Consider the following 14426-nt stretch of genomic DNA (forward strand, 5'->3'; position numbering starts at 1 on the left):
ATCAGGACTTAATAGACTGATTGCTTGATGTTCCTTGACAATGTGCACTACAGGAAAGTAAATCACAGGGCTGAAATTTTGATGCCCATTATTCGAGATAGCTGTACTATTTATTCATTGCCTTAAAGTTTGGATCGAATGAAAAGCACGTAGATTGTACATTCAGAATCAACATAAAGGTTATCACTAAGTGCTTAACCTGTATTGTACTAAAGTGCTCTGCCATAGTTTATTTTTGCCAGAAGATGAACAGAATGCACGAGCATAGCTGAGCCAGCTGGATTCCGCTATCCTTCTTTCGTCATCTCTTTCTTGAAGACCAAGTGACTGTCACAGCAGGGAATAGTATTTATCGGTTTTGTTTGGCTGACACGAACCAGTCACGTTCATGTTGATTCTGGATGTATGTACCACCAGGGAGGTGTAGTGTGCTACTTTTAACTCTGCTAGTTTAGTCCCAGCTGTTGGCCAGTGATGACTGACGATTCGATTTCTGCCCATTCCCTGCCTTTCGCAGCCCCGTGCCCAAGTACAACTGGACACGCATTGGCGGCCCCATGCCCAAGGGAGCTCAGATCAGCTCGCACGGCCGTGTACTGCTGCTGCCGCGTGTCCGCGTCGAAGACCTTGGCGAGTACCTCTGCACAGCCAGCGCGGACCAAGACAGCATCCGCAAGGCCGTCACCCTCACCATCCAGGGTGAGCTTTCCTCTGAAATAAAGCAGTGAGGGGAGAAGAAGGCTTAGTGGCAGGGAAGCAAATTGGGATACCTTCGCTGTGAATTGGGCTTAGTGGTATGGGCAATTTAAAGTGCTAAAAGGCTGGCCTATGGTTTGCTAGTTTGCAAGTTTTGAGTTATTCCGCATCTTCATTTACTTGCTCACCCACTCACTTGCCTAATTATTTTGCTTTCTCTGCTTAATGCACATCACATCACTTTCATGACAGCTGTCATAGATGAAAAAGAAAATCCTGTCTGCTATCTTCTGGATGCATTTGATGTAATGCAGTCTAGAAATAAAGACAAGGCACTCTGGATGGTACCACAGATGGCGCATACTAAAAAAAATAACTTCTAAGGAAAAATCAGACCTGTTGCTTGAGCGTTTAAAATAATGGCATCGTTTGAAAAATGGCACCTGCAGCTGCTGGAGCAAGGTCCAAAAATTAAAAGGAAAATCAGAATTTTTTGCTGTGAGCTCTCTCGAGTGAACCGCCAATCAACTTGTGCTGGCTTCCTCTCAGCCTCCTTTAGCATTTAACGTGTGGCACAAACCTGTCACTTCGGTGCACACGTTCGTGGATGGATAAGGTGCAGTTTCGGAGTAGTAGAAGCACAGATGTAGTCGGGGCCCTTTTCCTCTCAGACTTGGCAATTCCTGACTTTTGCAGCGATGCCCGAGTTCACCATTCCGCTGGAGCACCAGGTGCTCGATGAGGGTGCCCGGCTGACGTGGACCTGCGAGGCGTTTGGCATCCCGGAGGTGGAATACCGCTGGTACCGCAATGGCGAGCTGCTCGACATAGAAAGCTCGGAAGACATGCAGGCGCGGTACAAGGTGCGGACACGTGCTGGCCTTCCCACTCAATTCTTCACACTCTTCTGTAGTTGGATACAGCTCGAGAACGAAGTGGCAGATGGCCTTCAAAGGAATCCAGTAGCGTCAGCCTGTGGTCATGAAGTCGCAGCCATGCTCCTACTGCAGTGAAAGGTTGACGTCACTTGTAGGAAGGCCTCCTTTCTTTGAAGGGAACTTGCTGCTTCGTTCTTTTCTTGTGCTGCATCTGATCCAACTGTACAGTGCTTCTTGCTAAACACCTTTCTTAAAAGGGAGAGACAAGGAGGAGGCTGAACTGAAATGCGAGGGGCAGCCGAAGGTATCCATCCCCAAAGTTTATTTATTCACAGGGTTAAACTGATTTGAATCAGGGGCTTGAGTAATAGTACTACTAGTCGGTTAGTCAGAGTGGCACCTGCGCTAACTACGTAGTGCCGTCACTCCACTGCACGTGGGGTTGGTTTGTGTATGGGATGGGGTGTGTATGCACAATGGAGCATCGGAGAATAGACGTGTATCATCCTTTATCAAGAGTTCCCATGCCATGGGATTCACTGCTGCATGATGTAGCAGAAGTCCAGCACCTTCCCTCGAACTTCCAAAGTCCGAAGAATTGAGGGAGAAATTTGTTGTTATGTTCACCTCTTCTGAAAATAGCTAAAGAGTTGGAACAAGAAGTGTACTTTTAGTTGTTATGCAATGAAAACCGTTTTAGACTGATTCTGACTTTTAAATGCGAGAGACATGCGCTCAAGATTATTTTAAAGATAGCATGTTTTTTACAAGAGTAGGTGTCGATGGCAACCAACAGAAGCATGCCAAAGTGTGGCTTCAAATATTGGCAAAGCTAATGACAGATACTCTCCCACAGTTTGCCCAAGAGGCAAACCTGGAGCAGCACGTGTGGTCGCACATCAGAATCATTGGTGCCGATGATGAACTTTGTGTTTTTTGCTTATCCCCAGTGCACCTAATCTAATCACTCTTATGAACTTAACCCGCTCCTCCCCTGCATAGACCCCCAAAGCCATCCTCATTGCATTCACAATTTTGCTTTGTGGGTAATAATACGCCTTTTATCAGTCAACCTAAACAAACTTTGCGCTCATTAATGTGGAACTTTTAGCATGAAAACTAGAAGATAAAAAAATGGTAGGGTTTTAATGTAGTTGAACTGAATAAACATGTGAAAGCATTTGTTTAGCCTGATTGGCTCATGGTTTTGCTTTGCTAGGTCGTCGGCTAGTCTGGTGAGGATATGAGACTCGGGTTAAGCTCTGATCGAGGTTAAGCTGATCTTATCTGTTCGCGCTGCAGATGGGAGTTGATGAAGTCTGCGATGTGGAATGCACAGCACGAGATTGCGTTGCAGTTTAAAACAAGGTGTGATCGGCTGCGGCAATAGCATAGGGCTCTCGTGCACAGGCCAGCGAAGCTGATTCAAGGTTTATTTATTATTTATCTGTATTATTTATCTGATGATTATTTATCTGTTCAAGGTCAAGGCTTCAGCGGTGGCTCGGGTTTTGCAGCTTTGGTTGTGTAGTAGAACTTTTACTCTAAAAAAGGACCAAGAAAATACTCATCACTACATGTCATTCGAAAGCATTAAAGCTTTCACCACTTTCTGCCTAGCTGTAGACGCATAGCTGTAAAGGAAACTGAGAAGAACTTTGTACCGGGAAATTTTTCTTCAACTGCAAATCTTCCTTTTAAGGAACCAGTTGAATTATTTTTTTTGATCAGATGATCAAAAGTAAAGTGGAAGCTGATGAATGGAAGGTGATCAGAGATGATCAGGAGTGTAAAGTGGAAGCAAAAATCTATTTTGATAAAACTTCCTCCATCTTGCAAAGCTCCAAATGACTAGTTCACTTGGTGCCATTTGAAGGCACTGTGAAAACAGTGTAAAAAATTGGCCAGCGATTAAGCTTCTTGGTAATGTGCTTTTTGAGCGCAGCTGCTGCGGTATTTGAACCATAAGTGGCCGCATGCAAAACACACAGTACCGAACAGAGGCAGCTCTGGGTTTCGGCTTTGGCAGCGCACAGCTAGCATAGCTGTCCGCCACCGCTGAGCCTCTCCTGGGGCGAATGGATGAGAGTGCGCGCACCCTGGTGCCATGCTGTAAAGCAGGTTGAGATGTTTTTGTTTCACTGTAGGGAACAATAATCTTTCTTCTTCTTTGCTCTGCACGGGGCCTGGGTGTCACGGTAGGTGGACAACAACATCCTGGTCATCGATTTCCTGAACAGCCGAGCTGATGATGGCATGTACCAGTGTTCAGCCACCAACTCTCTGGGCACCAGCTTCTCCACAGCGCAGCTGCGCGTCGTCAGTGAGTACCTGCACTCCCAGTGTCTGTGTCTGGTAGATGTCTTAAAGGTGCACTGAAGAGGATTCTGAACTTGTCTTTTTGCCGCGGGAACTCGATCTGCACGTTCCTAGCATTCTTAGAAACAGTCAGTGACTTATTGCCCTGTGTGGCTGATTTCCCCAATTAAATCGAATTAACGTCCGGCTCCCGCCTTTTTTTTTTTAATTCTCCCTCGTACGGTGGGCGGAGTCGACCAACGCGTGGAGCGCCTTTCACCCAGTCCCGTGGAGGCTTTGCTTTCACTTTATCTTGTTTTTTAGGTTTCCATGAATAAATAGTTTCATTCGCAGATAATAGCGCCGCAAAATAAGCCCGAAGAAATAAAAACACGCGCGGACTATTTGCTTGTACGGACTACTACGTATTACTCCGCCGATGGCAGAGCAGCAAGCTGATATGGGACTGGGTGAAAGGCGCTCCACGCGTTGGTCGACTCCGCCCACCGTACAAGGGAGAATTTAAAAAAAAAGGCGGGAGCCGGACGTTAATTCGATTTAATTAGGGAAATCGGCCACACAGGGCAATAAATCGACGTTTCTAAGAAAGCTCGGAACGTGTAGATCGAGTTCCCACTGCAAAAAGACGAGTTCAGATTCCTCTTCAATGCACCTTTAAGGAATGCTTCTGACACGGGACAGACATTCTAAGAGGTATCTTTCAGCCAGGGGTTATTTTTAGTTCACTAGTATTTAACCCCCCCCCTAATATCAGATTTCGCTGATGTTTGTCTGTGTGAAGCCTCTTCCGTGACCTTGAGGTCTGGATCTCGCAGGCCCCACCAGGGGTAGCACTTGCCATCGCAGGGCAGTGGCAGACTATCCGCAGTTCAATTTGCCGCTATAATCAGTCGGGCCACGCGCGAGTATGGAAGAAAGGATGGAGCGCCATTTTTTTCGCTCTTGATCTCCATTGGCTGCAGGCTGGTGTTCTTGTGATTGCATATTTAAGCGTTTATTACATTGAGTTTTGGTGCGGCGCGATTCCATTCTACGGGAAACTACAAAACAAAGTGCAGTAGAGGGGCTATGCAAAAAAGAGGGAGGAATGGTGGTGAGTGGGTCAACTTGTTGCAGCAGGGGCTACGAGTTGGGGTGGGGCTAGGCTTTTACATGGCCATATATTGTAATTGCAAAATTTGTCCAATATAGGTAGCGCGTTCTCGCAACAAAATTTTTTAATAAGGGAGTAATTACTCACTGACATTCACCCGAGCGCAGCCGTACAGCTACAAAGGAAAGCTATACAGCTTTCTCAAAAACTTCGTAGTTAAAGAAAAATTCGTCCTGGTCCAGGGTTCGAACCCGGGACCACCGCTTCACCAGAGCAGTGGCTCTACCAAGTGAGCTAACCGGGACGGCTAGCTTATGGTAGGGCGAGAGTGAATTGCTCAATAACTCGAAGTGGGAACTGTGTTGGTCAAATGTAAGGGGAAACCCCCACCTTTGGGGTTTCCCCTAAACATTTGACCAACGAAATTTTTTGCCTGGGGCCCATTTTTTTTTGCTGTGCTCAATTAATTTTAAAACCTACTCTGATTTTGATATTTTTCGCAATACCAGTGACTTCGAATTGACGTGGTTTCACTGTATGTGAATTGGAAGGTCAGGAAGTATAGGAAGCCCTTCCCTTCCGCTTCTCTGCAATGCAGCCATGGCTCCCAACTTTGCCAAGTATCCCCTGGATTCCGAGACGTATGCCGCTGAGGAAGGCAACATCACCATCGCGTGCCGTCCCGAAGCTGCACCATTTCCCGAGTTCACGTGGCGACGAGATGGATACAGCGTTCCTATGGGCGGTCGGGTGCAGGTATGTACGGCGCGTGGCAGAGTTTTCTTTCATGGCGAGGAAATCGGATCACAAGAATAGTATCTATAAAACCCCTGGTAGCCTCAAGAGTTCCGTTGTGATAAAAATGCCCAGTGCTCTCATTGTGAAGAATTTGGGTTGGCTCAAGTACATTGATTCCTTGGTGGTAACAGTTTTAGAGGACAAAAGCGTTGAGAAAAAGAAGATTTCAAGCCTTTTTGCCCTTCTCACAAGCAAAGGGCAATGATATCTGTATCATGTAATCTGGCAGAATCTATTCTCAACTGTGCTAGCTCTCTGGCCCACCTGGGTAATGATTTTAATGGCTCACAGATGGACACTGGAGTTTCTGGTGAAAAAGAAAAAAAAATCTAGGATGGCGACACTATTCAGCGTAAAAAGGAAGTTCTGTGCGCTATTGTTATCGTAAAAAGCATTTCAAAGGGCTACCATGTATTGCATTTGACCTTTTCTGACCATCCAAAAACAGGGGCGGGGGGTAATCTGTTTGCAGAGTCCTAGGTAGTTTCAGCAGGCAGTGTGCAAAACTTGCCAGTGACTGTTCCCAGCAAAATGCATGCAGTTCTGTGTATCAAAAACAAGAAAGAAATCGTCAGTCCAAGTGTGACTCAGTTCCACTAATGAAAATTCAAAGTGCATGGCTTGCTCACACTGGCGACTGCTTTCAAGGGCAAGTGGTAAGTAGCTCAAGGGCGAACTTCCGGACAACCTCAGGTGCATGCAGAACCCAAAACTAAAGGACCATTGGCAGTTCAGCTTGTTTCATTTGCTGTTTTCTAGGGTGTCAACCCTTTGAGTAGAACAGATGCCCCCCAGACACAGGACTCGGTCACAGTGATCATGCAGCTGCTATGAACTGACAGCGCACCGTTTTACTGGGAACTTATGTGACCACCAAACTCTGCGCGGGTTTGATGATGACAACTAGACCTTGAGACGTGTATGGCTGCTTGAAACCTATATGGCTGTGGATGACGTGCTCTTTCTTTTTTCGTACCCATTTTTTTTTTCCCGAAATTTATATCGAACTGGCTGTTTAGTATTTGTGCTGTCATCTGTTGGCAAACCACAAAAATGCTTCGGACAAGGCATAGCCTCCTTAACCCAGACATAGAGTGCCAGAAAACATGCAACCAGCAGGACTTGTCGTGTGCCAGAAATGGCAGTCGGCTTATGACAAGGCTGGCTTGTCCAAGTCTGCTACGGATTTAAATAGCCCAAAAATATAGGCTAATTACCGGTTGGTGCCTCCAGCTTTTCAAAACACTACGAACCTATGTTTTTGGAAGGGCAGCATTCTCTAGCAGGTGTGGGGTTTAGGCCAGCTTTTGTGAAAACTGTTTCCTGTAGCTGTCGGGAGATATTGGGTTTTAACAGAAAACGAGGACTCTAGGCAGACATTGTTGCTTCTTTGCTGTAAGTAACGTCTCTGAATATGCGCTGTGTAGTTAATGCTCACCTGTTGTAGTTGCGAGTGCACTATATTTTACATTGCGTGCATTTCTTTGTTTCCCCAGGCTTGTTATTTCTTCGTTTGCACATTACAATTGTTTTTTGTGTTGATGGCACAGCATTTCCTTATTTTTGTTCTGTATTGAGTGACCACTCTGACTCTGAGTGACCAGGGACCTTGGCCCTCTGCACACAACCAGTGTATATATAAATGCAGTGGATTAGAAATGGGGAACAGCAGGAACAAGAGAGCAAGGCAGTGCTCTTGGTGTGAATTTGCTCTTTGGTTTTGCATTGACTGTTTATTGCCACGTTGACCTATTGGCAAGCCCATCATGGTGCTCTAAAAATAAAAGGAATGAAATGAACCAGCAACTACCATTGCAGTTGCTGTACCATCTCAGCCAACTAGAAAGGCTGAGATGTGGCAGGTCGAGGCCACGTTGACTGACGAGTTAAAGTGGGAACGGTGTTAGCCTACCCCGAGTGACTAAGGGTGCTTCTTGCTGTGGGTGTATGCATGTTGCAGCTGCTGAGCAATGGATTCCTGCGGATTCAGCCGGTGCGGAGGGAGGATGAAGGCAACTACACCTGCACTGTGAAGAACCAGCATGGCACTGCCAGCAGCACGGGGGCACTCGTTGTGCTGCGTGAGTTGCTGTTGAACTAAAAAATTACGAGGAACTTTAGCGGCTAAAGTGGTGAAAGGCGAAAGCCTGAGTGCTGTATTCTGCTACGCGATTTTTCACTGCACATATTGTTGGTGCATTAACTGCCAATTAATGACACTTAAGCTTCGCCTTTAGGAGTGGAGTGCGACAGCGTGTTATAGCGCTGCCAAGGAGTCTATGGAACGGAACGCCACCACTGGTTCTGAAGGCTTTTTGTATGAAAATTGTATTTGAGGAAAGGAAATTACACAGTAACTTTCACATATCTCAGTAGACACTAGTCGAAAATTGTATTTCAGGAAAGGAAGTTGCGCAGTTATGGTGAAGTCATGACAATTTGGACCAATCTGCAGACAAATACAGTAAATTGATTTTTGAGGAAAGGAAATGTATCTGTCTTGCATACCTCGGTGCACACCTATACATTGCAGCAATGGGAAGGGAGGAAGATGGGAGTGAATGAATGTATCACTAGACACACCTTTGTTCATTCCAAACCATGGAGCTGGCATGGTGGAGTGGCACGAGGAGAGCTCCTCAGCCAATTTCCTACACGGTTTTATTTATTTATCTTGTCTGACTAGGAAGGTTAATTAGAGTAATTGGTTAAGTAAGCAATTAACTCAACGAAGTCAAACTTATAGCAGCACTATACGATCCCTTTAATTGGTTGCATGGTTAGTAGCCAAAGTACAATTGGCCCCGTTTGAAATTCGCGCACTGTGACGTCACGACCGTTTAGACCAATTGAAAAGCGTGACATTTCTGTCGACAGCTCCTGCTTACAGCGATGAGGCATTAAAGGCTTCCGCCTTAATAACTGCAACTCCCCATGAGTCATGTGCAACTCCTCATGAGTAATGAGTGCAGTTCCACGTTGTCATGTCTTTGCAGCACTTTAGAAAGCGCCCCTTCACGGGACAAAAAAAAAACTACATCAGAAACGTAATTTCGGTTCCTTAGCTACAAGCTATACCTGTAGCGTGGTCATAAGCAACGCGAACAGTTCCAAGATCAGAGCACAAGATGATCAATGGGCGATAGGGAGAGCGTTAAGTGATGTGAAGCTCTTGTGTTCCAATTGGGCGGCATTCACTTCAGGGCCCACTTTGACTGCATAGGGACAGGGACTGAGTTACTGACCCAATTGAATTACAGTGTTGCTTGGGTTCCTGTGTGTACACTGAGTGTAATTTTTATCAAGGCCCCAAGGTCATGTTAAAAAGCAGTTTAAAATGAGTTTGCAGTTTTGCAGTTTTTACCCTCGGCTAGGGTGAGGCTGCGCTGATCAGTTAGCGAGAGTGGGAGGTACTTTGGCCCTGTGTGTTTAGGGAACTTCTAAACTCACGAGTAGCGTCATAGCATGGGAATTCACTACATGAAGCATTCTTTGTTTAGCAGCAACCATGTTTAACTGGTATGGAGTGAGGTGAATGGGAGTGGCATATTTTCCGTTTGTTGGAAAATGCTGCATATTCCTGGAGTGCGCTGTCCCTAATGATTTCGCAAAGTTCGTACTTCTCGCTAGTTTCAAGAACAAGTGACGATTGCACATGTGAGTGTGCATCGCGCTGTCTAACTGCTGCCCGATTCTGCAGCGTTGCCACGCAGCGTGGAAGCGCCGCCTCCCAAGGTGGTGGCCACGGTGGGCAGCCTGGAGGAGCTGCACTGCAACGCACTGTCACCCCACATGCTCGACCTGTCCTACATCTGGCTGCACAACGACCTGCGCATCCACCCACACGAGGCACAGCAGTATGGCGTGGTGAGTGGGGGAAGTCGTGAAACCAACAATCGATATAATGGAGATAACCTGTGGTTGGCTCCATCAGGAGGACAGCCCAAGGGTTCTCAATCTTTCTAGCCTTGGGGAACCCCAACAGCTTTAAGAAAGGGCTGAGAAACCCCGCATGTTTTGGTTCCGTCTCTTCCTGCCTAATGTGGATGCAACAAGGTGCATGCCGATGCACAGCTCCTCTCAAGATACCCGAATTCAGCCACACACAATTGCTGTATGATTAGTCCCAAAATAGATGGATTAAAGGAGAGGTGAGGGCTGAGGCCTGCATGCGTGGATTTAGGTGCTCAGGGAACCCAGAAAGCACTTCAAGGAACCCAAGAATTTAATGGAACCTAGTTCGAGAACTCCCTGGGCTAGCCTGTGGCTGGGCAGTCAGCTTTTTGTATTTCCCAGTAAACTTTTCTTTCCCCATAGTATCATTGCTGTGAACAGCCTGTAAAATTCATCTCTGAAGAACTTTTTAGAGGCTGCTTATTGTCAGTAATATGTTCATTGTGATTCTTTCAGTCCGCTTATGCCTTAGCCTTGAGTCAGGCTGCAATGTGTGAAAGTAAATGAATCAGTAAATAAATGAGGGAGAGCAGCTGTGTTGCCTGACATGATGGTTTCCCAACGTTGAGTTTTGGATGAACCAGACAGCCAGATTTTCAAACGGGATCCCTGTGGGGAGTTCCAAATCTGGTATGATCTCTGTGAGGTGTGGTCTCGGCAAGGGGAGCGTGAAAACCTGTTTGGGTAGGTTCTCAGGTATGAAGTTTAGAGCTTTTCAGTTTATGCATTGTTTTTCTTGGGTACAGTCATTGAGGTGGTCTCCTTTATGGTATTTTTGGCATGACATTCTTCTGGCTTCCATTATCAGCAAATTCAGGCAAACGTTGTCCTGAAAATGCAGTAGACCACATGCTGCATTTTTGTAGTTTGCTGTGTTCCCCATGTCATTCATGCTGCATTCCCCAGATCTGGCCCACTCGTAAGTATGTAAGTGCATAGTAGTTGTAGTTCTCAGATGTTTTGACCCCGCGCCCCGAGGCACTGCGAAGAAGCCACTGTGTTTCACTTCTTCATGTCGCATCTTTGTGGGAACGCTCATGTGCGAGTGCATTTTTTTTTTTATGCTTCACTGTTTTGCACATAGGCACTGCAGAGAAGCCATCACAGTGGGCGAGTGCCACTGCACTCGAGCTCACCATGTTACATGCCCTCATGTTCAGCCTACTCGTATGTTTGAACATGTGCAGTTTATTGCTGAAGGTATTGTACGACTAGAATTTGTCAAAGTATTGAATGCAGTAGCCGAGAAATCGTGTTATCAGGAACATATTAACCGAAAAAAAAAAAAAAAAAAAACGAGTAACTCTATAGATTTTGAATGTATGACCCGGTAATGTATTAGCAAAGTTGTACTGTATTGTTATAACTGTGTACTTATGTGTGTGTGCATTAATAGCGTGAGTAACATATTTCACCCACCTCTCAAAAGAATGACGTTGCCGAATGCAGGGCCACCGTCCAGGCTACCTGGTCATCTACAATGTGACCTTCGCAGAGGCCGGCCGCTACACCTGCATCGCCAAGACTTCAGTGGGCAAGGTGTTTGCCGAAACTGAGCTGCTGGTCCTTGGTGAGTGGGCCGCTTCATTTGGAGCAGCATTGCATTCTTCCTTTAAGGGAAGGGAAGCAGAAAGTTTGTGCCGGCACTCCCTTGATTTCAATCCAGCAAGATCAGCCAGTCTCTCATGCAGCCCTTTCTTTGCTACACCACAGTGCATGCACAATGCGGCGTTGTGAGTGGACTTTGTGTTGAGGCAGTCATGGGGTAAAACTGCGTGCATATGGGAAGGAAATGGGAGCCAGAGTTGAAGAGGCACGGGGTAAAACTGCGTGCTTACATGAAGGAAATGGGAGCCAGAGTTGAAGAGGCCTGGCAAATAGAATGTGGGCTGTACTATATGGTGCCGTGTGACCTGCTGTCTGCTCTGCCCGCAGGTCCCCCGGGTCCCCCTGGTGCAGTGTTGGGCCACTCGTTCAACGCCACGTCGGGCTTTGTGGAGTGGGCCGACGGCACCAGCCATGGCAGCCAGATCACCAGCTACGCCATCGAGGGACGCACCAACCACAACGGCACCTGGAGGGAGCTGATCAGTGCGTCCCTTCTCAGAGCTTACCGTTGGGCCAGTTGGTGCAGCATTTTGGAAACTTCACAAGGACTGGACAGGAGGACCAGTTGGGACGAGCACTTGTCCCCTGTGGTCCTGGTCATCTCTTGTCTTCTTCTGCTGTTTGAAGTTTCCGAAATGTTTCTGTTCTGCCCTCTTGAACTCTCGGATAAGCCTGCAAAAATCTGACTTGTATACTTTACTAGTTGATGATGCTCGCACTGAGAGGTTTTATAACAAATAGAGAGAGACTTTTTAATAAGGGAGCAATCACTCATTATCATTCACTCAAGCACACACATATGGCTACAAAGGAAAGCCAAACAACTTTCACAGAAGCTTTGCAGTTGAAAAAAAAATTTGTCCTGGTCTGGGGTTCGAACTCGGACTACCACCTTTCTGGGGCAGTAGCTCTACCAACTGAGCTAACTATGAAGGCCAGGAAATGGCAGGGCGAGGCCGTATCGGTCAACAACAACAAACCCCGGAACAGGGTGAATTTTTTTCCAACTGCAAAGCTTTTGTGAAACCTGTGCAGGTTTTCTTTTTGGCTATATAGCTGCGCTCAGTTGCATGCTAATGAGTAATTTTACTCCACCTTGGGGGATTTCTTAAACGCATTGGGCTAGAGAGTTTTTCTAGAAGTTCGATTGTCAGCTCCTTTGGAACATAAACTCTTTGGAACTGTAATTCAGCGGTTTAATTGCTGTTTAATTCTCTAATCCTGGGCACTGGAGAACACTGAGTAGTACCTTCAAAAACGTTGACCGTGTTTCCATCTGATATTTCTAAGTCTGCTATTTCCCTCTAGTGTCCCTTTAAATGTCATTATTGGCACCATTGCCACCACTTAGGCGTGAGCACTGTTCATCTGCTTACATTTTTTGCACTGCAGATGTTACGTACGCCCCGCCGCTTTCGCAACAAACGGGCATGCAGACATCGGGGCGACGGGGCATCAACCTCGGCAATGTCCTGTCCCCATGGAGCAAGTACGAGTTCCGAGTGATTGCAGCCAATGTGCTTGGCATCGGGTCGCCATCCGACCCCAGCCCGCAGTACAACACCGGCGTAGACCGGCCATACATCCCACCACGCAATGTTGGCGGCGGGGGTGGCAAGGCAGGCTCTCTCACCATCACCTGGACGGTGAGTCCGCACCTGCAACTGATGATCACCATGATGATGGCTGGGGCAAACTGTTGGCCTCTTTGTGTCGGGTGCTTCTAAAAAATTGTGTGCAAAAGGTGTGGGGTTTGCATCTTCAGTGTCACTAAATACCCACCTGTTTTCTAATATGTATTAGCCCCCCCCCCCCCCCCCTCCCCCCCAGCCTATTTATTGCTCGGGATTTTTGGGGTTAAATGCTTGGGAAAATGGGTCTCTGACGCCCACCCCGTGCAGTTCAAACATGTCACCCGTAGCACTCTGGCTAAGTTGCCTTTCCCCTTTAACTCTTTCCCTACCGCACCAATAGAGCATCATTAGCCCGCTAACGATGAATGCGCACGCCATAAACCTATTGCTTTTGGTACACGAGACACACTTACTGCAGCAGTGATCAGAGTTCCTGAGCAGCAGACTGCGTGAACGGATTACCTGGGCAGATTACTGCAGTGTTGCTGTTGTGACCAAACTTGCTGCTAAAAAAATAATTGCATGCGTAAACCATCATGGCTTGGTTTCCAGAAATAGCCACACTTGTGGGTTCTAGTACTAGTGAGCGGGTTTATGAAGTTGAGCTATTGCATCGTGTAGTTGCACTGCATAAAATTTTCGAGTTCAGAGGCTAGCAAAGATGAGGACAGCGTCATTCGCGAACATCTATTTCTCTCTGCAGCCACTGTCTCCGGAGGAGTGGAACTCGCCCGAAGTGTGGTACCGCGTGTACTACCGGCCGAAGGGAGACCGGAGTGAGCCAAGAAAGAAAGACCTGCGCAAGCTGGGCAATGTGGGCCTGTATGTGGTGCCTGTCGGGGAGGAGAACTACTACTCCCCCTACGAGGTAAGCATGGAGAGCAGTGGCTTCTGTGACTTCTGGCTCTGCCTTGAGGACATGTGGTGGTTTTTGAAGGCGTGCCGTTTTTTTTTTTTTTGTCATCTTTTGTAGTGATTTCTGGGTTTGACTTGATGCTGAGCTGGATGCTGCAGAATATATGAGCCTGGAAGAATGGTAACTGCTCTAGGTTGCCTTTGGTTACCATTGGATCGTTAGTCTCCTGGTCAGGTTATGTGCCTCAGACGAGACAAACAGAAGGGTTGGCGGAAGCAGGACAAATGCCGCAGTGATTTACTCAGGGGCATGTACTGACCTACCCAAGAGAAAATTTTTGCTGAGTTGTTGTTCTGTTCACTTGGGCTTTTGAGAGCTAGAAATTAAAATCTGGCATGCCAGTAGTGTGCACGCATGTATGTACAAGTTTCATTTATTTGTGACGTATTCGTGGCCTTAGTCATGAATGCTGTTGGTAGGCAATTCATGTCACCATGTTAGACAGATGTTGGTACAAGGCTATAATGCTTGACAGGTAGTCTCATCTGTGTGTGAATTGGTAGCTAAAAGTCAGAACTGTGTGATGCTTA

The 14426-nt window shown here is 46.8% G+C and overlaps 1 protein-coding gene across 1 annotated transcript in view; it reads left to right on the plus strand.

Moving 5' to 3' along the window:
• Positions 1-14426, plus strand: part of Cont (Contactin) — a 43568-nt gene that overhangs the window by 18637 nt on the left and 10505 nt on the right. The window contains exons 11-20 of the mRNA XM_089552786.1: positions 518-699; positions 1393-1559; positions 3777-3897; positions 5585-5742; positions 7745-7865; positions 9485-9651; positions 11188-11308; positions 11674-11829; positions 12739-12992; positions 13684-13848. Coding sequence (XP_089408912.1) covers positions 518-699; positions 1393-1559; positions 3777-3897; positions 5585-5742; positions 7745-7865; positions 9485-9651; positions 11188-11308; positions 11674-11829; positions 12739-12992; positions 13684-13848 — 1612 coding nt within the window. The remainder of the gene's footprint in view (positions 1-517; positions 700-1392; positions 1560-3776; positions 3898-5584; positions 5743-7744; positions 7866-9484; positions 9652-11187; positions 11309-11673; positions 11830-12738; positions 12993-13683; positions 13849-14426) is intronic.

This window comes from Amblyomma mixtum, chromosome 7 (assembly GCF_055824585.1).
Source record: "Amblyomma mixtum isolate Tamu chromosome 7, ASM5582458v1, whole genome shotgun sequence".
In the NCBI taxonomy this organism is placed as follows: domain Eukaryota; kingdom Metazoa; phylum Arthropoda; class Arachnida; order Ixodida; family Ixodidae; genus Amblyomma; species Amblyomma mixtum.